The 27,503-nt window shown below is 42.8% G+C and overlaps 1 protein-coding gene across 5 annotated transcripts in view; it reads left to right on the top strand.

Annotated features, from left to right (window-relative positions):
* Positions 1-3,087: 3,087 nt before the first annotated feature.
* akap11 (A kinase (PRKA) anchor protein 11) overlaps positions 3,088-27,503 on the top strand; it is a 35,068-nt gene continuing 10,652 nt past the window's right edge. The window contains exons 1-11 of one of the 5 annotated variants that reach the window (XM_047370356.1): positions 3,088-3,223; positions 3,346-3,490; positions 9,847-9,948; positions 10,847-10,874; positions 11,118-11,228; positions 11,321-11,374; positions 11,493-11,624; positions 15,268-15,532; positions 17,922-22,308; positions 22,507-22,647; positions 27,145-27,231. In XM_047370356.1, the coding sequence (XP_047226312.1) occupies positions 9,890-9,948; positions 10,847-10,874; positions 11,118-11,228; positions 11,321-11,374; positions 11,493-11,624; positions 15,268-15,532; positions 17,922-22,308; positions 22,507-22,647; positions 27,145-27,231 (5,264 nt within the window). In that variant the 5' untranslated portion in view covers positions 3,088-3,223; positions 3,346-3,490; positions 9,847-9,889. The remainder of the gene's footprint in view (positions 3,224-3,345; positions 3,491-9,846; positions 9,949-10,846; positions 10,875-11,117; positions 11,229-11,320; positions 11,375-11,492; positions 11,625-15,267; positions 15,533-17,921; positions 22,309-22,506; positions 22,648-27,144; positions 27,232-27,503) is intronic. The other 4 variants (XM_047370358.1, XM_047370357.1, XM_047370359.1 and 1 more) reach the window with 4 other exon arrangements.

Below are 27,503 nucleotides of genomic sequence, written 5' to 3'. Positions count from 1 at the left end.
ACTATCATGAATTGCTTAAATAGTCAAAGTAGAACAAAACCAGAGGATGAAACAGACTCAGCACACAGGATAAGACGGTAAATGAGGTTTATTTCTACTGTAGACTTTGTTTAAGGAATCTTGAGTTGGAGTTGTCCAGAAGCCAGAGGAGGAGGAGGTAATCCCAGGAATCCAAGGAGAGAGAGAGAGTACTGGTGATGAGAATATTAACAGTGCAGTCCTTAAGAGGGAGTATTACCAGATGTTGGCAGGCAGGTAGGCCGATAGGCAAGTCGACAGGCAGGCAGGCAGACGGATAAGCAGGCAGACAGGAGTCCACATAACTGAGGTTATGTTCCAGCAAAGGTCTTCTTCTTCTTCTGTGTTATTTTTTGGCAGTTGGCATATAACTTAGCAAAGGTCTGTATCAGCAGCTACCTTAAGAAGCCCATGAGCTCATTAGGAGAATGCGTTGCAGCTGTAGACAATGAGCTGCCAGAACCAATCAGAAGGGGAGGAGCAGAGATCCTACACCAACAGTTCAATATCTGGACTGCAGAGATTACACCTCACAGTAACATGTCCTGGATTACACCATCTGTTGTTCACAAGTATTGCCAGTCCACCTCCTTTACATTTGCCACTCCTCCTTAAATCTCTGTTTGCTCGTATGGTTAAAAAGCCCGGCAGAGAGACACTGGAGTCAGGGATATGATCCTGCAGCCATGTCTCAGTAAAACACATGATACTGCATGCCCGGTATTCTGGCTGGGTCCTTTGTAGGGCTTGGAGTTCATCCAACTTGTTTCCCAACGATCTCACATTGCTCATCAAAATCGACAGAAGAGATGGTTTGAACTTCCTCCTTCTCTCTCTTCTCTTAGCTCCTGCTCTGCATCCACTGCGTCTCATTTTCAACTCATCAGGGATTTGGGGTTGTAGCTGAAGTATTATTTGAGCTTTTGAAATATTAATCAGCTGCTCCCGGTTGTAAGAAACAACCCCATTGCCATGGCAATGCATCATAACAAATGTCCAAAACTAGAGAGTATTAAGAAAAATCCTCCAAGCTGCACAGCATCCGACACTGGAGTGGACAGTCATCCAAAAAAAATCAACTGTATCCACCACAAGAGGAATAGTTTCCAAAAAAGAATAAATCAGAATCAAAAGTAACCGAGCTACTCCAACCTGCTGCCACCTTGAGCGGCGCAATTCCCCACAGCATGATGGCACCACTATCATGTTTTACTGTGTGGATAGAATCAGAATCAGCATTATTGCCAAGTTTGTACAGACAAACAAGGAATTTGACTCCGGTACACTTTGCTCTCAATAATAAAGAATATCTTTTTAAATGTACATATACACACAATTGACTTTACATTGGAATATAATGTGAGATCAGTCCAAGTATGCATGGTGTTGTTCTGGAACTCTGACTGTCAAGTTTTCATCAGAGAAACAGCCTGAGGGGAAGAAACTGTCTCTGTGGCAGCTGGTTTTAGCAGACAGCGATCTGTAGCGCCATCTAAAGGTAAAAGCCTAAACAGTTTGTGTGCAGGATGTGTGGGGTCTGTGGAGATTTTAGCTGCCCTTTTACTGACCCTAGACCTGTATAAGTCCTGGGTAGAGGGAAGGTCATGGATGGATAGTGTGGTTTATTAGTTTACGTCTACACATTATGTTTTGTAAGTAGGCCAAAAAGTTCAGTTTTGGTCCCATCTGACCAAAGCACCTACCGCCACATGTTTGCTATGTCCCCTACATGGCTTTCAGTAGTTTTGGCCAGATTTGAAATATCCCCCCACCTGATCTATGGATCTCTGGTGCTCCTCCAGAGTTACCATGGGAATATTGGCTGCTTCTCTGATTAATGTTTCTCTCGCCATGGAAATGACTCGATAGGTTTGCAGCTGTGCCAAGCTTTCATTTTCAGATGATGGGTTAAAAAGCGCTCTGGAAGATGCTTAAAGCTTATGATACTGGTCTATAACCTAACCCTGCTTTAAAGTTCTCCTCAACTTTCTTTCTGCTCTGTCCGGTGTGTTTCTTGATCTTCAGAGATCCTGTTTGTTCTCTGATGTTCTCTAACAATACTAATATAATTAAGAGGTCTTCAAAGAACAGCTGGAAATAAAAAGAGATTCAATTTTTCTGATTTTTGTTTGTAAAAAAAAAAAAAACATGAACCCTTTTCCTTCCTTATTTTGTGTTGGTCTATCGCATAGAATCCCAATAAAATACACTGAAATGTGTAGTTGTAACAAAATGTGAAAATGTTTAAGTCATTCCTTGGACAAAGCCTGAGTGTGGAATTCTGTAGCCTGCCTACATGTGGATGCTCGCATCATCATTGTGTTCCTTTGTCTACAATCCTAGTAAATCTAATGTAGTCCTATACACAGTACATACATTGTCACACACAGGACACAGTGAATACCAAACAGGGTAAATTTTAAACTGAAGTAAAACACACACTGTGCAAAACGTTTTAAACCACCTTTAATGTCTTCAGTACTTGACTGCCCAGCAGCCAGATTGTTGGTGTTCAGTTTATCTTTTTTTCCTGTGGCTCTTTTTTCACTGGTTTGCAGCTCATTAAAAGGAAAACATTTTTTTTAAAATAACATATATATATATATATATATATTCTGAGTAAATCATTGAATTTGATTGCCTTACTTATTAACTCTTCACGTACTGTTAACAAAATATAGCAACATAAAATAGAAAGGAACAGTGCTGAAGATGGGTGGTATACACATGCAAAATTTGCCATTTTTTAATAGAGTTTGCTCAAGCAAACACATTTTTCTGTACATATTGTGTTTAGGGTGCAAATTGCGGTTTTTTGATTATTTTGCCTTAAACAGTGCGACATCTTTATTGTATCTGGGTTCTACTGGTGATGCCTGATTTTTGTTTTCATGGAAGACTATGGAAAGACTGCAATAGGCCGTGAAAGTGAAGCTCGGTTCGATTCTGTGAGCCGCTTCGTCCGGTCCTCAGTGAGTGAACGGCGCATGTTTGGCTCTGAAACAACAACTGATTTCCATTTCCTTATCCTAAAATACTGTAAACATTTGTAAAATATTTTGACCGTAGATTCCGACTCCGCTTTGCTATGATGGGTTATGTTGTAACGTTGAGGGTCGGAATATCCTAAACGGTTGAATCGTTCCCGGACCGCCCATCAAAGCCAGTGGCTCCCGTCGGCGCTGCTGGAGTCCGATACTGAGAGGTGAGCTCGGTGGGCTTTATAACACCACACGGGCTTGTTCAACATTAATGGATAACAACTGCGTATTGTGGAATGTTGGATATTTAAATGTATGTCAATGTCACCGTCATTTTTGTGACTAGCTAGCCAGAGATGTTCGGGTGACAGCTCAACCCGGAGCCGACCGCGGCCTGCCTGCTTCGGCTGCTAGCTCTATGATTGACAGCTTGTCAACCGCCGAGCTGCAATACTCTGAACTGGACTGTTGTCATTTTTTATTTACTAAAGGTCTGTTTAAATCTCTACCTGTATCTGTGTATGTATAATGTGCTGCCGCTAGCTGGCTGGTTAAGCCTTTATGTGTTGTGGCTGTCAGAATCACCATCAGCATCCTCAGTGAGGCTACTCTGTGGCCTGCGGGCTGCTGCTGCCTGGCCCGGGAGCAGGAACAGAGCGGCGGCTGTTCCTGCTTCGAACAGCCAGCCTGCTCTGGTGGTAGCTTCCACGTAGCATTGGGGTGGTTGTATCAGTGTTGTCACCTGGTCATAATGAATGTGGTGTTTTTATTCCAGTGCCGTGGCTGTGGTTTTGTCCCAGTGTAAATATTTTAGGTGATGTTTTGTGACAAAAAGCCTTCCATCAGCTGTCATCTTATCGGTGTGTTTTTAGAGGTGTGTCGCCTAACAGGAGAGACCGCCCTTCCAGTCTCCACACAGCAGCCAAGACCCACATTTGCGTCCTTTAATGGGATAACTTATCGGTATTTCCTATAGAGCACAACTGTTAAACACGGTGCCTTGCAAAGTTCTTCCCGCTCTTTGAACTTTTCTGATCTTGTCTCATAGCAGTCACAATCTTCATTTTACTTTATTTGAATTATGTGTGAGACCAACACAAAAGTAATGTGTAAATGTAAGTGAAGGGGTGTCTGTGAACATCACTTCTCTGTTTACGTCACATATTCTCCATTTGATTTAGAGCTGCACTTGGACTAGGCCATTCTAACACATACGTATGATTAGATCTAAAAATTTTCCATTGTCGCTCTGGCTGTATATTCAGGGTTTTTGGACCTCCGCCCCAGTCTCAAGGCTTCTTGAGCCTCTAAGCAGGTTTTCTTCCAGGATTGTCCAGTATTTAGCTCCATCCATCTTCTCTGACCAGCTGTTGCTGTTGAAGAAAAACATCTCCACAGCATGATGCTTTCACCACCATGTTTTACTGTGTTCAGTTGATTGCAGGTTCACTGTTGGCCTCATCCAAACAAAGCACTGTGTGGGTTTGTCCCATACATGACTTGTAGCAAACTGCAACTGGGACATTTTTATGGCTTTCATTCAGTCAGACGGCCACGTTGTGGTAGGTTTGCAATTGTGTTCTACACTTGATGTGCCTAAAGATGATACTAAAGGTCCCAAAATCATGGTTTTTCACATGTAAGAGACACCAGCATACCTGTATTTTCATCCTTAAATTAGTCTAGATCAGTTCATTTCATTGTTTGATGAAAAACAGATAAAAACACTTAGTGAAATTTATTATATGTAATCTTAATAGCAGGACAGAGTTTTAACAGCTTGATGCAGGACGTTGTGCTGCAGTTTGCTGGTTCTGTTTTCCTGATGACTGCAATTCATAGAGGTTGGAAGGAGTCAACAATGTTCAAAGCTTTGTTCCTGCAGCGGTTCTGGAACAGATCCTGGACAGAGGTTAGGCCCAATCTAATGACCTTCTTACCTCGCCCCACTATCCTCTGCAGGGCCCTGTTGTTTGGGTTGCCACTAGCAAGTTTTTTTATATTTATATATTTCTTTCCCCCGACTAATTTTTAAATTAATCTAAATGATGCATTTTCCGTAAGTAACAAAATGATTGTTGTTGTGTCAAATTTTGGTTTTGCATACCACAAAAAAGTTAACAATGACTTTTACTTAAAAGTATGAATTGTATGTACAGTGGGGCCAAAAAGTATGTAGTCAGCCCCTGATTGTGCAAGATCTACTTAGAAAGATGAGAGAGGTCTGTAATTTTCATATCATAGAGAAAGACAAAATGAGAAAAATAATCCAGGAAATCACATTGTAGGATTTATAAATAATTTATTTGTAAATTACGGTGGAAAATAAGTATTTGGTCACCCACAAACTAGCAAGATGTCTGGCCCTCACAGACCTGTAACGTCTTCTTTAAGAAGCTCTTCTGTCCTCCACTCGTTACCTGTATTAACTGCACCTGTTTGAACTCGTTATCTGTAGAAAAGACACCTGTCCACAGCCTCAAAAAGTCAGGTAAGCAAGTTGGTGTGAATAAATCAACTGTGGGAGCAATTGTAAGAAAATGGAAGACATACAAGACCATTGATAATCTCCCTCGATCTGAGGGCCCACACAAGATCTCATCCCGTGGGGTAAAAATGATCATGAGAATTACATGGAGGGACCTGATGAATGAGCTGCAGAGAGCTGGGACCAAAGAAACAAAGGCTACCATCAGTAACACGCTACGCTGAGAGGGACTCAAATCCTGCAGTGCCAGGCGCATCCCCCTGCTTAAGCCAGTACATGTCCAGGCCCGTCTGAAGTTTGACAGAGAGCATATGGATGATCCAGAAGAAGATTGGGAGAATATCATGTGGTCAGATGAAACCAAAATAGAACTTTTTGGCACAAACTCAACTTGTCGTGTTTGGAAGAAGACTGCTGAGTTGCATCCCAAGAACACTACCTACTGTGAAGTAGGTGATAGTACATGATGTTTCCACGGGGGTGGAAACATCATGTACTATCACCTCCATCCAACATCACCTCCATTCAACAGTGAGAGCACTGAAGATGGAACGTGGCTGGGTCTTCCAGCATGACAACGATCCCAAACACACCGCTCGGGCAACGAAGGAGTGGCTCTGTAAAAAGTATTTCAAGGTCCTGGAGTGGCCTAGCCAGTCTCCAGACCTCAACCTCATAGAAGATTTTTGAAGGAAGTTGAAAGTCTCAGCAACAGCCCTGAAACATCACTGCTCTAGAAGAGCTCTGCATGGAGGACTGGGCCACAATACCAGCTACAGTGAGTGCAAACCCAGGGAAGACATACAGGAAACGTTTGACCTCTGTCATTGCCAACAAAGCTTGTGCTACAAAGTATTGATTTGAAATTTTGTTGCTGACCAAATCCTTATTTTCCACCATAATTTACAAATTCTTTAAAATCCTACAATGTGATTTCCCTGGATTGTTTTTCTCATTTTGTCTCTCATAGTTGAAGTGTACCTATGATGAAAATTACAGACCTCTTTCATCCTTCTAAGTAGGAGAACTTGCACAATCAGTGGCTGACTAATTACGTTTTGGCCCCATTGTATTAGGTGGCACCAATATCATGAAAAAGATAAATACAGATCAATCAAATGGAGCCCACATTATTTATATATTAAGAAATACAAATATCTAAGTATTCAGAAACGGAACAAAGATTAGGCAAAACACAAAGTTAATCAGCCAAACCTGCATGTACATATGTTACTTATCTAGGTGAGAATATAGCAAACAGATAACGTGTAATTACAGAGTACTTCCAGAAACATAAAAACTGATGGTAGCTTTGTTCTTTTTTTTCTGGCTCATCAGGAGCTGTTGGGTGTCCCTGTCAGCATCATGCTTCCTGCCGTGGGGGGTCTTTAATTAGCTATATTAAGAGCAGAGGTTATATCACACTGTTTGATTTATTTCAAAATGTTATTTCAAAATAAAGAAGGTCAGCTTCATCCGCTGTAGTTGAAAATAAAGGTAGGTTTTGGAACTATGTTCAAACTTTGAAAAGTCGGGTACAAAACATCTAAAACTGCAAAAGTACAAAATGACGAAGGGTGGAAGTCTAGCTCTTTGTTCTAGCCTGAATGAAATATAAAACATAGTTTCCTATAATATATCGTGTTCCAGCTTTTCTTCCTATGACTTTATTTTGAAGAACTTCATGACACTAAAAATAGCAAACTTTAAGTCGCCTTCCCTTAGAAACAACTTCCACACAGAAGAGTGTAGTGCTCTGTGAGACCAAGTAGCGCTAAGCTATGGTGCAATCTCTGATCAGATGGTTGAGTTCCTAGCTGTCTGTGGCCAGTGATTGGTCAGTTGGGAACGCAACCGCAGCACAATTTGTGTTCTTTTTTTCATTCAATTTGTTTCCTCTGTACTTAACAGTCTTGGTCTCTGAATTTGCTGGGACAACCACTGCTGAGAAGGCTGGCAGTGGTCTTAAATGTTTTCCACTTTAAATCTTTCTCTCTGTAGATGATTGACTTCATATTGTTTGGAAATGACCCTATAACCCTTCTCAGATTGATGCACAGAACAAGTCATTGCATATGATTTTCCACCTTGGCATTGTGCTACACACACATGCGCAAATGCTCCAGTGCAAAAAACGGCTAAAACTCCTTTTCTTATTCAATGCATTTGATTAGCACAAAGATTATAGTTCATGCACTGGGTTGACTTGATTGCCTTTTAGTTTTCCAACAAAAGAAATGAGTTTTGAATGACTTCCTGTTTGCTCTGTCCACCTGCCTCGCTCTCAGCCCCTACCCATGGTCACCTGTGCCTCATTATGGGTTAGTGTTTGTTCTTGACCATCTGTGATGGTTTTTCTTGTGTTTCCTAAACTCCTCTCATCTCCCTCAACCTCTGTTTATGTATTCTTCCGGCCACCCACGCTAAGAACTTGGCCCACTTCAGCCTCCTGACCAAACAGACTACACAGTTTCTGCTTTTGGCAGATTGTTTTTTTCCGTTTGCCTTCTGAGCGTGAGATCTGCTGAGCTTTGTTAGATTTCTGCCTAAGCAATGATGAGAATATTTTTCAGAATGGGTTCTCAGAGTGTTGCACTAACCTTAACATTTATGAACTTATCTGCAGTTTCCTATACTTTATACAACTAAGTGTCTCGAATATAAGGGACATAATTGTGCTGGCTTGCCTTGTGATTGAACTAGGATGCTCTTCATAGTTGAGGTTAGGCAGCAGTCGCTGGGGGTATTGCTCTTGTTCAGACCAAAACAGCTGTTGTTAGAAGCCAGGAGGTCCTGGACAAGCAGAGGAAGCTGATGGGATTCATTCTTTCCCAGCAGCTTTGCAGGATGCAGGATGGGCTCAGATGGACCACCTGCCCGCATCTTGACTCAGCTAGCCGCTCTGGATCGTACCTCAAAGGAGAGGCTTAGATTTCATGGGAAACTTTTCCTTCTTGCACACTGTAAATATTTTGCCTTCTCTACTTACACTCTAATGCTGCTCAGCAAGTGTGTTTCTGCCTGCTTAGACATACTGTTTTCCCTCGGTTCTGTTTGATCGTTGAGGTTACAAATTATAATGAAGTGTGGCCCATGGTAACTTCTCAAAAGCATGACGAGTCCAGACCAGTTTTAAAACCTTGATTTATGATGACTTCACACAAGTATGAGGTGGACCTGTGTTAGCTATGTTATCCCAAAGGCTTGAGTTGATCAGCACACAGGTGTGGTGGATTAAAGTTGGGTTTAAAAGTTTTTACACTCCTTGAAGTCCTGTTTTCAGTTTGCTACAAGCTATGCAGGTGACACACGTGGAAGATGAAGTCACATGAGACCAAATCTGAACTTTTCTGGCTTGCATAGAGAACACTGTTGGTACTAAAAAAACTACACATCACCCTCACAATACCATCCCCATGTTAAAGAATGAGGGTGCTGTGCTGATGGTGCATGATGATGCTGTGGAGATGTTTTCTTTTTATGGTAAATGTCCTGTACATAATATAGCGCTTTATTAAGTCTGAGGAATTCAGAGCGCTTTACACTACAATCAGTCATTCATACACACATTCACACACTGACAGCGGTGAGCTACACTGTAGCCACAGCTGCCCTGAGGCAGACTGCCAGATGTGGGGCTGCCATACAATAGGCGCCACCGAGCCCTCTACTTCCAGCAGGATAGCGACCCCAAACATACAGACAGAGTTCCAGTGGAGCAATTTATAATCCAATGTAGAATCTTTGGCAACACTTGAAGATTGCTGTTCAGACACTCCATCCAATCTGACTGAACAGGAGCTTCTTTTGCAAAGAAAAATGAGCAGAAATCTCATACTCTAGATGTATAAAGCTGGTAGATACATACCCCAAAAGACTTAACTGCTGTAACTACAGCACATGGGAGCAGAATGCATACAGCCACACTTTTCCGCTTCTCATTTCTTAAACTGTCTAAAAACCATGTATCATTTTCCTTCTACTTCACTGTAATGCAAAGCTGTTCGTCTGAGACCTAAAATCCCTCTGAAATACATAAAAGTTTGTGGTTTTAATAACCTGACAAAAGAACAAAGGGTGGGAATGCGTGTGCAAGCTACTGTAATTCTCTCCTGTTTGTGACTCACAGATTGTGGACTTCTTATTTTTTTCATATGTGAAATCAAAGTTTGGTGTATCTGTTACCAGTACTTCACTTCGTCATGAGGTGGTTGTTGTGGTGGAGGAGCATGTTGGAGCAATACAACAGCTCAGTTTGTTTTTCTTTTATTATGGATAGAAGTAGGAAGGGGATATGAGAAAGTCATTAATACTTCTTAGTAGGTTGAGCAGCTACGTTTATCCTCTTTCTGTTTACAGGTGAGCTGACAGTCAGACAGACAGCAGCTCTCTGTTGTCATGGATGCCGGTGTTCATGTCAAAGGAGTTCCAACAAGGTCCAGGCCGTCCGTCCGGAGAGAGGTTTGTCTGCCAGGACGCACAAACATTTTCCTCTGTATGTTTGAAGTAGGAATGCTCAAATTGATAAGGTCCAATTGCTGGATGATTGGGAACAAGCAGATCCATTCATAGGTTTCAATGCAAGTGATCCAGAGCCATGAGAATGTAAAATGTGGTTTGTGACTTACTGACTGAGGTATGTGTACCATAAGTCTAGCCACTACGTGGGGCATGTTGGCAGAGGAAGAGGGCATGCAGTCGTAGATCTTTTGTAGCATTATTTTTTTTTTTTGGTTACTGACTGAATTAATATTTAAACTTTCATTTTTGCCACATGTTGCCACATTACCCAATCCGTTACCAGGGTTACCCTGGTGGTACAAGAGGGATGCTTTGATTTAGGAAGGATCATTCAGAATGCTATTGGTCAAAAGAGGTGTTTGCTGCTTTCACTGCTGGAGCTCATCTGATATTGATCTGCTTTAGCTTATTTTACGTGTAAACTCTGTAACTCAGTGCTTTGCAGGTACTCCCTAGGGCAGCATTACATCAGGAAAATGTGATTGTAATAATATTGCTAAATATTGGAAAGATGATCTTGATTACGATGAAGCCACATTTTCCTGACTCTTTTCTTTCTTTTTCTTCACATTGCCTCACCACGCTTTGTGTGCTGTAGCATCTCAGCTGATGTGAATACAGATCTAGTTTGAGCATTGAGGGCAGTAAAAGTCCAACCAGGGAACATTTTTGCATGTAGAATTTGCATGCATGGCACTAGAAATATAATAGTCTAGCACATATTGCAGTCCTTTGCAATTGCGAAGTTGCACACATTGATATTTTGATGACAAATCTCATTTGATATATTGTGTAGCTCTAGTGCTGAAGATGACTGGATGTTAACATCTGTTCACAGCTGCTTCTTTCAGCAGGACAGGATTCAAGTTAAGTTAAAATCCTAAACTTTGTCAGATTGTGGTTGAACTTTTTATTTTGTGCTCTATAGGAAAGCAGTGGAGCTTTAAAATAGTTTCAAATGTCAGTTGTAGAAAAACAGAGCTTCTTTGGATCTGGACACATCAGATGAGATAAGATCCTTTTAACGTCATTTGTCAGGAAGTGTTCCATCATACATAAATACAGAAACTCCGGTTCCTCCTCAGCCTTTACTGCATGTGTGTTTGCAGTATGTGCGTGACTCTGGGATGCAGTCTGCAAAGAGCCTCTTTAGGAACAAGAAGGAGCTATGCAGCGTTGGCCTGGAGCTGCCAACCAGAGACACTCCAAGGCTTACAGAGGTTTGTCGCACAATCTGCTGCCCCAACCCACTAATGAAGCTCAGTCACATTCAATATGAATGAAATACTGACTGTCAGTTATGCTCGTTCAGATTCATTTTGTGTGTCTGCCTGGACAATGTGAAGGGGATGAGTTCACCCAGCAGGTTTGTCACGCTGAACAGCTGCTATACTTGTTCATTTAATCTGGTCAGACGCTGTATTGTCCTTCAGTCTAATACGTTTTTATTCTGTGTGTACCTTTGTTTTTTGTTTTTCCCCCAGGCTCTATCATCCCTGCCGGGGAAGCTGTGCGAGCTCCTCAGGTCCCTCCACGCACACAGCCTCAGAAATGACGAGGTTCTACTGCTCAAAGACTCCTGCAGGCTGACAGAGCACAGAGACGTTGGCCCTCAGGTACACGTCCGACGTCTGTTGGGAAGTTATTTGTTGATTCAACAAGATTAGTAAAGCAGAAATGAGCAGATAATTAGGGAAGTGAGTAGAGCACAGACAGGAAATGAGGAAGGGCAACTTGGCTGCATGTTAAACTTCTATGTACCTGCAGATACAGACTTCTCAGTAGTAGCCTTCGCATTAATTAGTGAAGGCTACTTATTGTATTTTTAAAAAAGTATTCCGTTACTTGTTTTTTGGGTGCTGTTACATCACAAGCCCAGCTAATAATTTATTCTAAAACAGAGGAGAGATAGCTGTACTGGCAGTCTGCTTCATACAGATTAGAAAGGCTGTTTTCTGTTTCGTGAAAGTTTGACTTTCTTGGTGGCCAGCTGCAGAAATATTTCCAAACAGTTTAATGTCTGTCTTGTAATCAAGCTACAAATTTAGGTGCACAACAACAACTAGGGGAGGGAAAGCACTGTGTGACTCTGTGCTCCATGCAGCCAAAGAAAACTCCTGTCACTCTGTCACTAGATCTTCTCGATTTCAGAAAATCTTGCGATGGCAATATCAGGTTATCTGCCTGTTATAGTCTATCCTCTCTATCTCATCTGTGCTTCCATCATTCTGTGACCTTTAGCCTTTTGGGTGAAGTAAGTCATTAATGTCCAGTGTGAGCATCTGCTGCTGAGACCCTGTCTAACTGGCTAAATATTACATTAGCATGTAAAATGCTAGGTCATAACACGTAGAATATATTAGCCAACAGTTACTACGGCCCAAACAGTCCTTTGAGATATGAATGTTGCACACACAGATACTGTGATGTTGATGTATTCTTGATATATTGTGCAGCCTCTTCTGGCTCTTTCCCATCTAACCTCATTGAAAGGACTTGAAACCAGTTGATATCAGTAATGGGCCGATGCCTACCCAGAACCCGATCGTCAGGTGGCCTATTCCCCCTTTTTGAACCATCTTTGTTACATGGTGTTGCAAAGACAAGACTGTAGAGGGAGCTGTTGTAGTGAACGTCTGTGGTATTTAGGCCGAAGGATATCTCAGGAATTTTAACAAGATTTTAGGAAATGAGGTGAGCTTGTAAAAGCAGTGTTTGATCTCTCTTAGTAACCTTAACGTTATGTATTAAATGGAGTTCATAGCATAATAGATCATAATGAGACATGCATGGAGCCTTCAGTAACATGTTTAATACTGGTCCTTCTCAAAATATTAGCATATTGTGATAAAGTTCATTATTTTCCATAATGTCATAATGAAAATTTAACATTCATATATTTTAGATTCATTGCACACTAACTGAAATATTTCAGGTCTTTTATTGTCTTAATACGGATGATTTTGGCATACAGCTCATGAAAACCCAAAATTCCTATCTCACAAAATTAGCATATTTCATCCAACCAATAAAAGAAAAGTGTTTTTAATACAAAAAACGTCAACCTTCAAATAATCATGTACAGTTATGCACTCAATACTTGGTTGGGAATCCTTTTGCAGAAATGACTGCTTCAATGTGGCGTGGCATGGAGGCAATCAGCCTGTGGCACTGCTGAGGTCTTATGGAGGCCCAGGATGCTCCGATAGCGGCCTTTAGCTCATCCACAGTGTTGGGTCTTGAGTCTCTCAACGTTCTCTTCACAATATCCCACAGATTCTCTATGGGGTTCAGGTCAGGAGAGTTGGCAGGCCAATTGAGCACAGTGATACCATGGTCAGTAAACCATTTACCAGTGGTTTTGGCACTGTGAGCAGGTGCCAGGTCGTGCTGAAAAATGAAATCTTCATCTCCATAAAGCTTTTCAGCAGATGGAAGCATGAAGTGCTCCAAAATCTCCTGATAGCTAGCTGTATTGACCCTGCCCTTGATAAAACACAGTGGACCAACACCAGCAGCTGACACGGCACCCCAGACCATCACTGACTGTGGGTACTTGACACTGGACTTCTGGCATTTTGGCATTTCCTTCTCCCCAGTCTTCCTCCAGACTCTGGCACCTTGATTTCCGAATGACATGCAGAATTTGCTTTCATCCGAAAAAAGTACTTTGGACCACTGAGCAACAGTCCAGTGCTGCTTCTCTGTAGCCCAGGTCTGGGGAATGCAGCACCTGTAGCCCATTTCCTGCACACGCCTGTGCACGGTGGCTCTGGATGTTTCTACTCCAGACTCAGTCCACTGCTTCCGCAGGTCCCCCAAGGTCTGGAATCGGCCCTTCTCCACAAGCTTCCTCAGGGTCCGGTCACCTCTTCTTGTTGTGCAGCGTTTTCTGCCACACTTTTTCCTTCCCACAAACTTCCCACTGAGGTGCCTTGATACAGCACTCTGGGAACAACCTATTCGTTCAGAAATTTCTTTCTGGGTCTTACCCTCTTGCTTGAGGGTGTCAATAGTGGCCTTCTGGACAGCAGTCAGGTCGGCAGTCTTACCCATGATTGGGGTTTTGAGTGATGAACCAGGCTGGGAGTTTTAAAGGCCTCAGGAATCTTTTGCAGGTGTTTAGAGTTAACTCGTTGATTCAGATGATTAGGTTCATAGCTCGTTTAGAGACCCTTTTAATGATATGCTAATTTTGTGAGATAGGAATTTTGGGTTTTCATGAGCTGTATGCCAAAATCATCCGTATTAAGACAATAAAAGACCTGAAATATTTCAGTTAGTGTGCAATGAATCTAAAATATATGAATGTTAAATTTTCATCATGACATTATGGAAAATAATGAACTTTATCACAATATGCTAATATTTTGAGAAGGACCTGTAGATGTGTGACACAGTTTAAAGCAGTACACTCATGCATGTCCACTTAAAGCTCCACATATCCAGTGTTTCTGCAACGATTGAGAACTTTAATAATAAATTTACTCAGAAAACCTCTACAGATAATAAGTTCTGTACTCAAGATATCAAATAATTAGTCCAGCCTTTAAAATGATATTTCAGTAGTTTTAAATTCAATCAAATTATGTGTCTTAATAATGTTTTTTTAATACTAAAGCCCTAAGTTACTTAAAGTAGCTGCTGTACATTGTTTTTAGTTTAATCTGTAGATCATTTACTCAAAACGCACACAGACATAACCATATAATATCTTGTGACTTCTCCACTGGTTGTTGACGAAAATGTTCCCCCACTTGTTGGTCATATCAGTCCAACCGCAACAGTGGGCCTTTCTCATGCTTTTGAGGAAATGCAGGTGGGACAGACGGACAGATGTTGTTTTTGCAACCCACCACTGCAACCTTGTCCTTCCCGATCCTTTGTCCTTATTTGGGTTCACAGAGGCCCTGCAGCTCATTCTGTGGGTTTTCTTTCCATTTCAGACTGCAAGACCTCACACAGATATGAATTATAAAGTGTGGCTTTGCAAAAACATATTTTGTGTTCTGACAATTTGCAATCAGAGCACAGACATAACAAAAGCATTTTTAAGCCCACTCCTGTAACAGAAAAAGAAAATCCCCATTTAAGTTCAGCTGAACTGGCTAAAAGTCACAGTCTTTCACAATAACACCTGGTCCATCCAAGAGATGCAGAGCAGTGACATTTTAGTCTTTTTGTTTTAACCAAATGCTGTACTGTCTCTTAATCCAGCCTGAGCAACATTTAAATATTTCTCTTTTTGTCTTCCTTCAGTGTTGGCTGAAGGCTGTGTGTGTCCTGAGGCAGAATCCCTGCACAGGCACGCACCCCCAGGCCAGTGTGGCATCTTTGGTGGGCTTTCTGGGATGCTATGTAGCAGGTGTCCGCTATGTACTTGAGCTCCAGGGTCTTCAGAGGGGTTTCAGTGAGCCCAGCCAACCAGAGGAAGATGACACCAACCAGTCGGTCTCATCAATTGAAGATGATTTTGTCACTGCACTGGAGCATCTTGAGGAAGAAGACACTAGAGACAATCCCTGTAAGTTCATCTCAGGAGTCCTGGGATTTAGTAGGCTCTGGGGTTCGAGGAAAAACCCATGAAGGAAACTTGAACTTAGAGTTAGGGTTGAAAATGGGGATAGGGGTAGAGAGGTGCGGATCACAATTTTGTGGGAGATCCCTGGTGTCTGTAAAGCTTTGGCCTCTTTATACCAATTTTAGTCGGTATCTCTTTAAGATCCAGAACTGGGGTAATCTAATACAAACCTTAAAGGGCCACGAAGGAATTTTTCAATAAGTCAAAGATCTGTTTATTATAGTCTGTCAAGCCACATGCTATAATACAGTTATATTTAAAAAAAATGGCTTTTTTATTCAAAACAGCAACAAGAATACATTCAATCCTCCATTTAAAATTAATTTAAAATAACTTGAATAAAACAAAGCAAAACAAGACCCCTGCAATGAACCTGAAACAAATACTTTGTTGGGTATGGGGTTGGGGGATTAAGGATTAGTTTCTTTTTTAAAGATTGAGACACTGAACCTTGAGAAAGGACAGAAAAATTGTATTGCTGTTCTAATGTAAGGTGTATCAGGCATCTCAGGAGTAAAACGTAAGCATAAGTGAAAAATTAAAATGGTAAGTCCCTTTAAGTTTAACATAAAATCAGCCCCTATGCAGAAATCTTTGGTAAACAAATATACAGTACTCAAAAAAATAAAGGGAACACTCAAAACATCCTAGATCTGAATGAATGAAATATTCTCATTGAATACTTTGTTCTGTACAAAGTTGTATGTGCTGACAACAAAATCACATAAAAATCATCAATGGAAATCAAATTTATTAACCAATGGAGGCCTGGATTTGGAGTCACACACAAAATGAAAGTGGAAAAACACACTACAGGCTGATCCAACTTTGATATAATGTCCTTAAAACAAGTCAAAATGAGGCTCGGTATTGTGTGTGACCTCCATGTGTCTGTATGACCTCCCTACAACGCCTGGACATCCTCCTGATGAGACGGAGGATGGTCTCCTGAGGGATCTCCTCCCAGACCTGGACTAAAGCGTCCCCCAACTCCTGGACAGTCTGTGGTGCAACGTGACGTGAGGTCTAGCATTGTCCTGCATTAGGAGGAACCCAGGGCCAACCGCACCAGCATATGGTCTCACAAGGGGTCTGAGGATCTCATCTCGGTACCTAATGTCAGTCAGGCTACCTCTGGCGAGCACATGGAGGGTCATGCGGTCCTCCAAAGAAATGCCACCCCACACCATTACTGACCCACTGCCAAACTGGTCATGCTGAAGGATGTTGCAGGCAGCAGATCTCTCTCCACGGTGTCTCCAGACTCTGTCACGTCTGTCACATGTGCTCAGTGTGAACCTGCTTTCATCTGTGAAGAGCACAGGGCGCCAGTGGCGAATTTGCCAATCCTGGTGTTCTCTGGCAAATGCCAAGCATCCTGCACGGTGTTGGGCTGGGAGCACAACCCCCATTTGTGGACGTCGGGCCCTCATACCATCCTCATGGAGTCGGTTTCTAACTGTTTGTTCAGACACATGTACATTTGTGGCCTGCTGGAGGTCATGTTGCAGGGCTCTGGCAGGGCTCCTCCTGTTCCTCCTTGCACAGAGGTGGAGGTAGTGGTCCTGCTGCTGGGTTGTTGCCCTCCTACGACCTCCTCCACGTCTCCTGGTGTACTGGCCTGTCTCCTGGTAGCGCCTCCAGGCTCTGGACACTACGCTGACAGACACAGCAAACCTTCTTGCCACAGCTCACATTGATGTGCCATCCTGGATGAGCTGCACTACCTGAGCCACTTGTGTGGGTTGTAGAGTCCGTCTCATGCTACCACGAGTGTGAAAAGCACCACCAACATTCAAAAGTGACTAAAACATCAGCCAGAAAGCATAGGTACTGAGAAGTGGTCTGTGGTCCCCACCTGCAGAACCACTCCTTTATTGAGTGTGTCTTGCTAATCGCCAAAGATTTCCCCCTGTTGTCTATTCTATTTAAACAACAGCTGTGAAATTGATTGTCAATTAGTGTTGCTTCCTAAGTGGACAGTTTGATTTCACAGAAGTTTGATTTACTTGGAGTTATATTGTGTTGTTTAAGTGGTCCCTTTATTTTTTGAGCAATGTATTAAGATCTTGGGAATCAAAGTGCAATGAAACACTATTTTGCTTTCATCCAAATGGTGCTTAATGAAAGAATAGACACCCTTTATCTGTGTCCAAGGCTTTGAACTTTGGTACTTGTTCCTCACCATGTTCATCGTTTAGAACCCAGATTAATTCCCCTTTGTTTTTACTTAAATTTCTTTATGGACAGTGTCTTATCTGAATGTCCTATTTGGTTCTTTTGATATTTATAACCAGTTTTCCATCTGTCGTCTTTCTGTCCACCTCCTCAGCTGCAGCTGCGTTTGGCCATTTTAAGAAGCGTGATGTGGCTTCACAAACTGTCCCAGCCCACAAGAGAAAGAAGGAATTGTCAGGCTCTCGTGTTATCATAAGTTCATCTTCCAAGAAACATTCAGCCAAACATGGATCTGCTCCTGACGTTTCTGTCACAGTGCAGCGGTTATCGTCAGGTGTTGAATCCCAGTGGACTTACTGCAGTCCCGGAGCTCGTCCGCCCTCCCCTTCAGCTCATATTAGCGAGTCAGAGGAGTCTGACTGCTCCAGCCCCAGTCCAATCATTTTCCTGGATGAAGTGGGCTATCAGAAGAGTCTGTTGGCCAAGCTGGACATCCCACAGGTTCCGGGGGGCCCCAGAGAGCCAGTTGAGGACTCGGACTCTGAAGTCAGTGAATTCTTCGACAGCTTTGACCAGTTTGATGACCTGGAGGAGCTGAGCTCAGAGAGCTGCACTCTCACTCTCCCTCTGGATTCCATCAGTGCCTCAGCTGCACAGAAAAAGTCTGACACTGGGCCCATATCTACGTACGTCTCCAGGGGCTGTTCAACTAAGAGCATGAACCCTCAGCGCTTTGACCAGCCCACTCTCCCAGCCAATGTGAAAAAACCTACTCCTCTGAAACCAGGTTCTCCCTACTCAGTTCACCCTGACATGCCCGACTGCCCTTGGCTGGCCCAGACCCCCTCTGAGGAAAATGGAGGACCTCTCTTCAGTCCTGTCTCTTCTGCATTTAGTCCTTTGGTGGAATCTAGTGGACCACTGGAATATTTCTGGAAAACCGAAGAGAAAGGGGAGGACAAGTCAGAGCTATGTAAACCCCAGGACCTCTGCTCCCTGTATAAGACCTACTCAGACTTTGCCAACAATCTGTCCAAAGAAATTCTAGGATCTGTGTGTGGCTTCCAGTCTGCTGTTGACATCAGTGACAACAAAAATCTCAGTTGTGTCTGCCACAAAGAGTTCAAGAACCCATCGGGCTATCTGATGAAATTGTCTGACATTCAAGAGACGGTCACAGTAACCAAGCTGCAGAAGAAGTCCCAGTCTCTGAAGGATGGCATCCAGAGGTTTGCTTCTGACCTGGTGGAGATGAGCTTGGGGAGCGCCCTTCGAGACCTTCAAAAAGGAGTATCCTCCTGTACCACCACCTTATGCCATCTGGCTGCTAGACTCACCTCCTCAGTTTTTCAGATGGCCTTCCATGAAATTGGCATGCGACGGGCCTCTGTTTTGAAGGAGCGAGCTATTAACGGATTAGCTGGTTTCCTCGTAGGTGAGGCCATTTCTGGGGCGCTGAAAGAGTTCCTCACTGTAAAAAAACAAATGTTTCACAACACAGTGACACAGTTTGCTGCCGATCTGGCCGAGGAACTGGTGTTTGAAGGCATAATGGAAGTGTGTCAGTTCTCCCTCCCATCAACCCCTATTACACCCAGTGATTGGGCTTTTGGCCATGGGCAAGTAGAAGAAGAGGAAGAGGAGGAGGTGGTGACCTCCTATGCTTTGGATTTGTCAGAGTCTGTGATTCAGGAGGCCTTCATAGAGCTTTCTCAGGCTGACGTTGCCTTTACGAGCCAAGCAGCTATCAGTGTGTCCCTGGATAACATCTGTTATGTCAATGCTGAGAACACTACCACTCATACCAGCAGTATTTTTGCTAACAAACAGGTTTTAAGTGCCACCTCTACTTCAGCAGCCCCAGGAGCGTCAGAAGAGGAGGCTTCCTGCACGGTGAAGAATGCTCTGTTCACTGTCTCAGGCATGGCCAGCTGTATTCCTGTTCCCCATGCTGGCCAAGCACTTTCCAGCTTCCAGGATCTAGAGGAGGCTTCCCAGTATAAGTCTAGATTCTCAGGTAGCCCAAAGACCAGCACCACAGGATTAACTATAACATCGACTGACAGTATCTCCTCTAAACACACTCACGCTTGCCATCATGAAGCTCATACCTCCATGCCTGTGGGAGGCTCCTCCCAACAAAGATTATTCCAAAATGTCTCTGGCAACATGGTGGACATGATTGTAACTGAGGCCTGTGAGCTTATTACTGCTTCTAAAATGAAAAAGAGTTTTGGTGACTGCGCTGATTTCCTTACAAAGACCATCGGAAGCCGAAGGAACTCCTCCTCAAAGCAGGAGACTCCCGATTCGCCTCTAAAGCATGGAGCTGACAGGGAGCATTTTAGATATGACAAGTGTGTCCGACAGGGGGCGCCTACTGAGTGTGTTCCTCCTGTTTCCTTTCCAGCTGGTTCCTCCAACCAGGGGAAAGTCCAGTTTGAGATGGATCCTAGAAGGAGAGATGTGGATCAAACACAGCCTCTAATGACGGATTCTCTCGATGTGCCGAGTCCAGCTCTGGTTGGACGAGGCCGGATATCTGCTCGTGTAGAAGACCCAGCACCAGGCTCTGGGCAGAAGTCTGCAGGGACTCCTGGTACCCCTCCCTCTTCACCTCAGCAGCCCAGTGAAGTCTCTGAAGAAAAACAGATTAAACAGTTTTCCAAGAAGCTGAAAAGCAAGCTAGCAAATGAGTTTTCTCCTGCGACTCCACCCCCAACTCCTCACTATCAGCCTGAGCCAGGCCCTGGCCCTGAAGATGTCATCCCCGATGCAGACAAGGCTGCGTTTATGCTCAGTCTCATGAGGTCTCTCTCTGAGGAGGCAGTTGGTGATGAAGATGTTGAAGAGGAAGAACCAGTTGAGGAAGAAGGTGTCAGCGGCACTAAGAGAGGTGTAGAGGCAGACTGTCGACGACGGGACGTCAGCCAGGTGTCCTCTCGTAGGATGTTCAACAAGGAAGCTCTCCATTACGCTGAGCGTTTGGCATGTCACATAGTTTCCATGGCGACTGAGATGGATACATTAGGAATGTTGGAGGAAGAGGGGGAGTTGAGCAAAAGCAGCGAGAGAAGGAGAGACAGTGTGGCTCAGTTCTCAGAGCAGACCCTGAATATGTTGTGGGTGTATGCGGGGGAGGTGGCGGGACTGGTTATAAACGATGTGAAGACAATGGTGAGCTCTGGACAACAGTGTCCCTACCACAGAGCTCAGGATCTCCGAAGGAGAAGCTTCGACAGATCCACCTCTGAAGGTTGGCGTCCCTGTTACAGACACCAGTCTCAGCCCAGTACAGACCAGAACCGGAGCTCAAGGTTAGCAAAGCTTGCAGAGCAGTGGTCCAATGATCTGATAGCCTCAGTTTCTCATTCTCCCCCTTCCACTTCAAGTACCATTTCCAGCTCCAGCTCTGGTCTGTCCTCTGAGTACCCCAGCTGTGAGAGCGTGACAGATGAATATGCGGGCTACCTCATTAAGGTGCTGAAAAAGGAAGGTGGCAGTAGGGAGTTGGTCCTAGACCAGTATGCAAGCCGTCTGGCGTACCGCTCTATTAAATTAGGCCTGGCTCATGCTAGTCGTAAGAACAAGCAAAGATCTAACAGCAGCCGCCTTCTCTCCTCCAAGTCCCTGCCAGATGAATGGAAAGCTTCTGGCTGTGAAACCTTATCATCCAAAGACAGATCAGAATCGGTGGGGTTAGTGTCAGGTCGGGCCCCTCAGTGTTGTTGCAGGGTCTCTGATAAACAGAGCAAGAGGGAGTACGTGGACCTGGTCAACTTTGCTGAGTCTTTAGCTTACAACATCACCTGTGATGTCACACGCAAACTACAGCTTTCTTCAGTTCGCCTTCCTAAGTCTCTCACTGACTCCTGTCTCTATAAGAAGTCCAAACTTGAAGATATGGCTGATAACATCATCAGGAACTCGTTCTCCTGTGCGCTATTGTCCAAGGAGGATAAAACTAGACATTGCCACAGTACAGGAAGCCTATATGATATGGGCTACAGCTGCAGGGTGATGCAGGTTATCGAGCACTATGCCCGGAAGATTGTTGATGACACAGTCAAAATGAGCCTGGCTTCAGTTGGACATTCATCCTGGGAACATTTGCGAAGTCATGGCCATGATCGGCACTCTCACACCCAGAGACTGTCTGAGGGGCCAGCAGAGGTCCAGTCTCTAGGAGAAAGGACCTGCCGTTATTGTCTGTCTCAGGAATGTCCTCACTGCACCAAACCTAACAGACACCACTACCAGCCTGTCTTACAGACAAGCACAAGAGCATTGGAAAGTTATTCGGCATCAGAGCGCTTCTCTAGTGTGGAAATTCCCAGGATCCACATTGACCTGGACAACAGGGCAGCATTCGCAGAGGAAGTTGTATCCCTGGCAATGGAGACGGCTAAACGTGAGCTGAGCAACACCAGCCTTAATGCGGACAGCGGGATTGGCCATGATGGCACCAGCTATGCTGAGAGCCTAACAGCAGAGATCATGACGTCAGCGCTGTCTAACATCTATCAGGCTGCCAACATCAGGTACATAATAATCTAAATAATCTTTCACATGCTTTAACGGTCTGGCCTAGGACTAGGGGTATGAATGGTTTCTGCAGCAGGAAAGCAGCTTTGTCTTAGTGTTTTTGCTCATTTACAAGCATATTCATTTTAAAGAAAGATGTGGAAATATCTTAGAAATATTAGTTTTATTTTTCCGTCTCTATTTTTGTGTCTTAGTTCTCCAGGTCGGGAGCCCACTGAGTCCACAGTGTCCCAGCAGCTGAGTGTGGGAGAAGACAGCCTGGGCAGCTGGTCTAACCTGAGCTTTGAGGATGATCACCCAGATGACAACAGCAGCTTCCTCCATCTCAGTGACAGGTAAACAACCACTGGCTTTGGTATACATCCATATTGATGAATAATCCGTTGCATAGTCTTTGAACAACACTTATTTCTTAAGATGGATTCATACAGATCTAATCATTTTTGCTGCAGCAGTTGATAATGGCTTTTAGAGTGACTTCCACCTTTTGCAACATAAAATTGGCTGATGAGACTTAGCTTCCCTGTTGCGTCGGTGGTGCAGGGGTACAGTGTGCAACCCATGTAGAGAGGCTACTGTCCTCGATGCAGCTGTCACGGGTCGGAGTCTGGTCCGACCTTTGCTGCATGTCTTCCCTTCTCTCTCTCCACCCCATTTCCTGTCGGATAACTTACAAAATAAAGGCCACTAGTCCCACAAAATTAAAAATAAAACAAGCAGAAAGAATTTGTTTTGCTCTTTTTACACATATCTTTGCTCGTATGTGTGCAAATCATTTCAGCTGTGGCAGGTTTTGTCTTTCATAACAAAGTGTTCGATATGTTTTTTCTTTCCCCAATTCCAGTGAAGTTGGAACGTTGTGTAAAATGTAAACAAAACCAGAATACAATGATTTGTAAATCCTGTTCAACCTATAGGCAATTAATTACACTATAAAGACAAGATTTAATGTTCAAACTGATAAACTTTATTATTGATTATTTATTATGAATTTTTGCTTGCCAACATGTTCACCACTGTGCTACATCACCAACACTCATTAAGCATTTGGGAACTGAGGGCTAATTGTTGAAGCTTTGCAGGAGGAATTATTTCCCAACCTTCCTTGATGATCAACTTTAGTTGCTTAACAGTCCGGTGTCTCTATTGTCGTATTGTGTGCTTCATTATGTGTACCAGCCACCTTTCAGAGGCTGGTGAATCGAGTTCTCCAGATTGTGATCACCCAGTGCAGCTTACCTTGATGATGTGGTGGTTTTTAGCAGTTCATTGGAGGAGCATGTCCAACACTTGTCTCTGGTCTGGAGGAAGATACAGGAAGCAGGGTTAACCCTCAGTTGGGCACAACGAGGTTAATGTTTACAAAATTCTCTAAAAAAGTTTATCAGTTTGAACATTAAATATCTTGTCTGTGTAGTAGATTTAATTGCATATAGATCTTTATTTGTTTTGCACAACATCCCAAATTTATATTTCTGTTAAGGTATGCACATTTTTTTATACAATCTCAGCTGTTTTTAATCTATTGTTCAGGCTGGCTAGATTTCGTTTGGTAGTCTGTCATCCGAGGAATCAGTCTATCCATGTACAATTTTTGTAAAAGTATGCCAGTATCTGCATAGCAGCCTAAATATCCTCTCAATATATTGTTAATATTAATATCTTAAAGAGGCATTACTACTACATCACCAGTGGTACCAGTATGATTGTAAAACATGATTTTTACAGATATTTACTGTATAAAAATACAAAACTTATTTTTTTCTCACTGTCTCACATTAAATCAGGCCAAACAGCCTTTGGTTTGGGTCAGTTAAGATTACCAAAATAGTTTTCCTAAATGCCACAATAGAACAGTGACCCTAAGCATGCCGCCGAATTGGTTACAAAGTAGGATAAGGACAACTAAGTCAGTGTTTTTGAGTGCCCGTCACAAATGTACAAACCTGAGGAGGAATTGGCCAAACTATTACTTCTGAAGGCAATGTTACCAAATACATAAGAAATGTAGGTCAGTGGTATCAGGTTAAGAGGTATTTAGGCAAACCGTCCTCTCTATCACGCTTCAGTCCAGTATGGGGTAACCATTTTTTCCCTCCAGGTAAGGCAGACCCTGGTTTTAGGAAATGGGGTGAAAAAGGTTTAAAGACAATAGGAGATCTTATGGGGATCAGAGGGTGGGGTTTTAATGTCATTTGAAGAGCTGGTTGCCAGGTATGATATTACAAGTAAACACTATTTCAAATATCTACAGGTGAGACACTTAGTCAGATCATCTCAAAATCAGCGCATGTCAATTCCCCCGCTGTCCATTTTGGAAACTGAAATGAAGAAGGACCCCTCTGGAAAAGGAATTGTCTCCAGATTATGTAACATGTCAGCAGAGGGCTTCTCCGAGTCTTCTTTAGGAAAACTTGAAGCCTGGAGGGAAGATTTACAGGAGAACTTGTCATCCAAGGATTGGGAAAAGGTGTGTGTTGAAGCACAAACACAAACTACAAACACCCGCCTCAAAGTACTCCAATATAACTGGCTAATGAGGACATATGTGACACCAGATAAGCTTAATAAGTATAATGGTGCCATTACAGATTTGTGTATCGGATGTGGGGAGGATAAGGGGATGTTCTTCCACTGTGTCTGGAAATGCAATATAGTTCAACAATTCTGGAGGGAGATTGAACAGGCGTTGGAGGATATTCTAGGTATAAAATTAGCTCTTGACCCTAAACTGTTCATTTTAGGTCTATACCTGATAGACATCATCTGTCCAGAAAAATAATCACTGCCATGGATTTATGTTTACTTCTTGCAAAAAGAGTCATAGCAATCTCATGGAAGAGTACTAGTAAACCAAAATTCATTGACTGGATTAATGAAATCTCCAAAACTTTACCTATGGAAAAGATTATTTACACTATAAAGGGGAAACTATCACTATTACAAAACATTTGGGGTCTTTTTATGGAATATTTAGAGAATGTGGGTCTGGTGGTTGGGGGGAGCGGGGTGGATGAGGCGTAGTTACTGGTGATCCTCTGCTGTATCCTATTCTAAAATAATCTGCTTTCTTTTGAATTATGGATTTTCTTATTCTGTGTGATCTGTGCATTCGAGTTTGTATTATTTGAACCAAACATAAAAGTGAAATAATTTGGGCGAACCCTTGATAAAAAAGAGAAACCTTTGCTGTTCTGAATGTTGTTGTGTGTTTTGTTTGTTTTTGAAAACCCAATAAAAATAATGTTGACAAAAAAAGAAATGTAGGCCAAATTTGCTCCTATTAAAATTAAAAGTTTATTTTGATTTAATGTTAGTATATTATTTAAAATATTATATATAATATTTTTTTGGTAAACATCTGGTTTGAATTTAAAATGGAGCTAATATCACAGAAACAGATTGTGAACTTGCACTGTTGGTTTTATTGGAGCGCTGCTCCAATAACAGTGGCAGGCTCACATCAATTCTTCATTCTGTACAAGTCTTTGCATAACAAACAAGATGTGGAGAATAAGTCAAGATTCACACAGCTTTGAGAAGAGAATCAGGCCCACAGCATCACAGATCCCCCACCATACCCAACCGAGGGCATGAGGTATTTTTGCACAGATTCTTCCTTTGTTAAACACCAAACCCACCTGGACTGTTTATTGCAAAAATGCTCAGTCTTGAGCTCACACTTAGAGATTTTTTTGTTCATATAAACCATTTTTTTATTTTAAGAGGATCGTTGGTTACCAATAAATCTTTCACCTGGGATTCTGTTATAAACTATTATTTTGTTTAGAAGTTAATAGTTGGATTATTCTCTGGAGTTCAGTGTGAGATTATGCTACTGGAATTAAAGATGAAACAATTTTAAGGATTTTTATGCATCTTTACGGAGGTGGTGTCCAAGGCGGCATGGGTTATTTTTATTGATCAGACATCTGAATGAACATTCTCCAGGCATGATTCCATACTTTTTCCCGAGGTTTAAGATTTAGTTAAAATCTTGTTTCTAGGGGACTCCTCTAGAAATGAGGCCTGGCAAAGGTTGTTGTCTCTATGGAAGCAAAACTGACAACATCTGGCTTTCTGTCCTGAGACACCAAAACAACACGTTGTTTCAGCGAGGCCAAGTTAATGTATCATAATATTTTCTAAAGGCGTGTCTGTAAGGGCTCTGTTCACTTCTGGCAATGTTTCTGTAAGACCAAAGTCCGTCATGTGTAATTCATTAGAGCCTTCCAGAACCATTTCCGCTCAGCAGATGAAGTAACAGAGGGAAGAAAAACACCTTGATGAGTCTATTTAGATGTAGGGCATGATGATAAATGGAGCTGCTCTCGGCACGTGCCACTCAGTAAAACCACAGGAGAAAGCTGAGGTAATGCTGATTATTGACAGTATGTTTAGCTTTCAGTCATCCACGCCTTGCTGGATGCACACCACAGTTCAGGGGATCATGCCAGCAGGCTAATTATCAACTGAATTACAGAAATTGGATGTTATTGTGGCTCTGTTGCCTGCTGGTTGCCCTGGTGGAACCTACATGAGCACCTTGGCTATGTAAAAACAACAACATAATGATCTCACACCTTAAGCCTGTAGCGACAAATGATTCAGTGGGATGTTCAGTGGAAAAATCTGGAGAAACCTTCTTTGTTTTGCACCTCACCTGACTGACAGTTAGAGGACTATTCCAAATCCCAGCAATAGTTCTAAACCCGGAGTATTGTTTATGTACAATATATGATGGATTAGAACATGAAGAAACTGGTCATTATTGTATCACCTGGCTCTGATGTTGGCATAACAGTGGTGCATTACCTGCCTTTTCTCCTCAGCAGCAATGGGAACAGCAGTAGCTGGAGCAGTCTGGGCCTGGAGGGAGAGGTGTGTGAGGAGCGTCTGTCATTCTCCCCATCTGACAGGTTGGTCCAATGCTACCTCGCACGACTTTTTAATTATTAACCTAAATCAGGAAATGGTGGGCAACCAAAAATCAAATAAGGGAATTCTGAACAGTGATGTTTCCAATTTTCTTATATTGCAGACAAAATGAACCCAAGATATTTTATGTTTTTTATATCAGAATGTTCTGAGAAGTCCAAAAGCCAGCCTGTGTGATGTTATCTGTCAGAGAGTGTCTCCCGGATGAGCCCCCAATATTTTATGTTCCACAACCCATTGGGAATTATTTAAA

Source organism: Girardinichthys multiradiatus, chromosome 7, assembly GCF_021462225.1.
Source record: "Girardinichthys multiradiatus isolate DD_20200921_A chromosome 7, DD_fGirMul_XY1, whole genome shotgun sequence".
Taxonomy (NCBI): domain Eukaryota; kingdom Metazoa; phylum Chordata; class Actinopteri; order Cyprinodontiformes; family Goodeidae; genus Girardinichthys; species Girardinichthys multiradiatus.
This window is presented reverse-complemented; position numbering and strand designations above follow the sequence as displayed.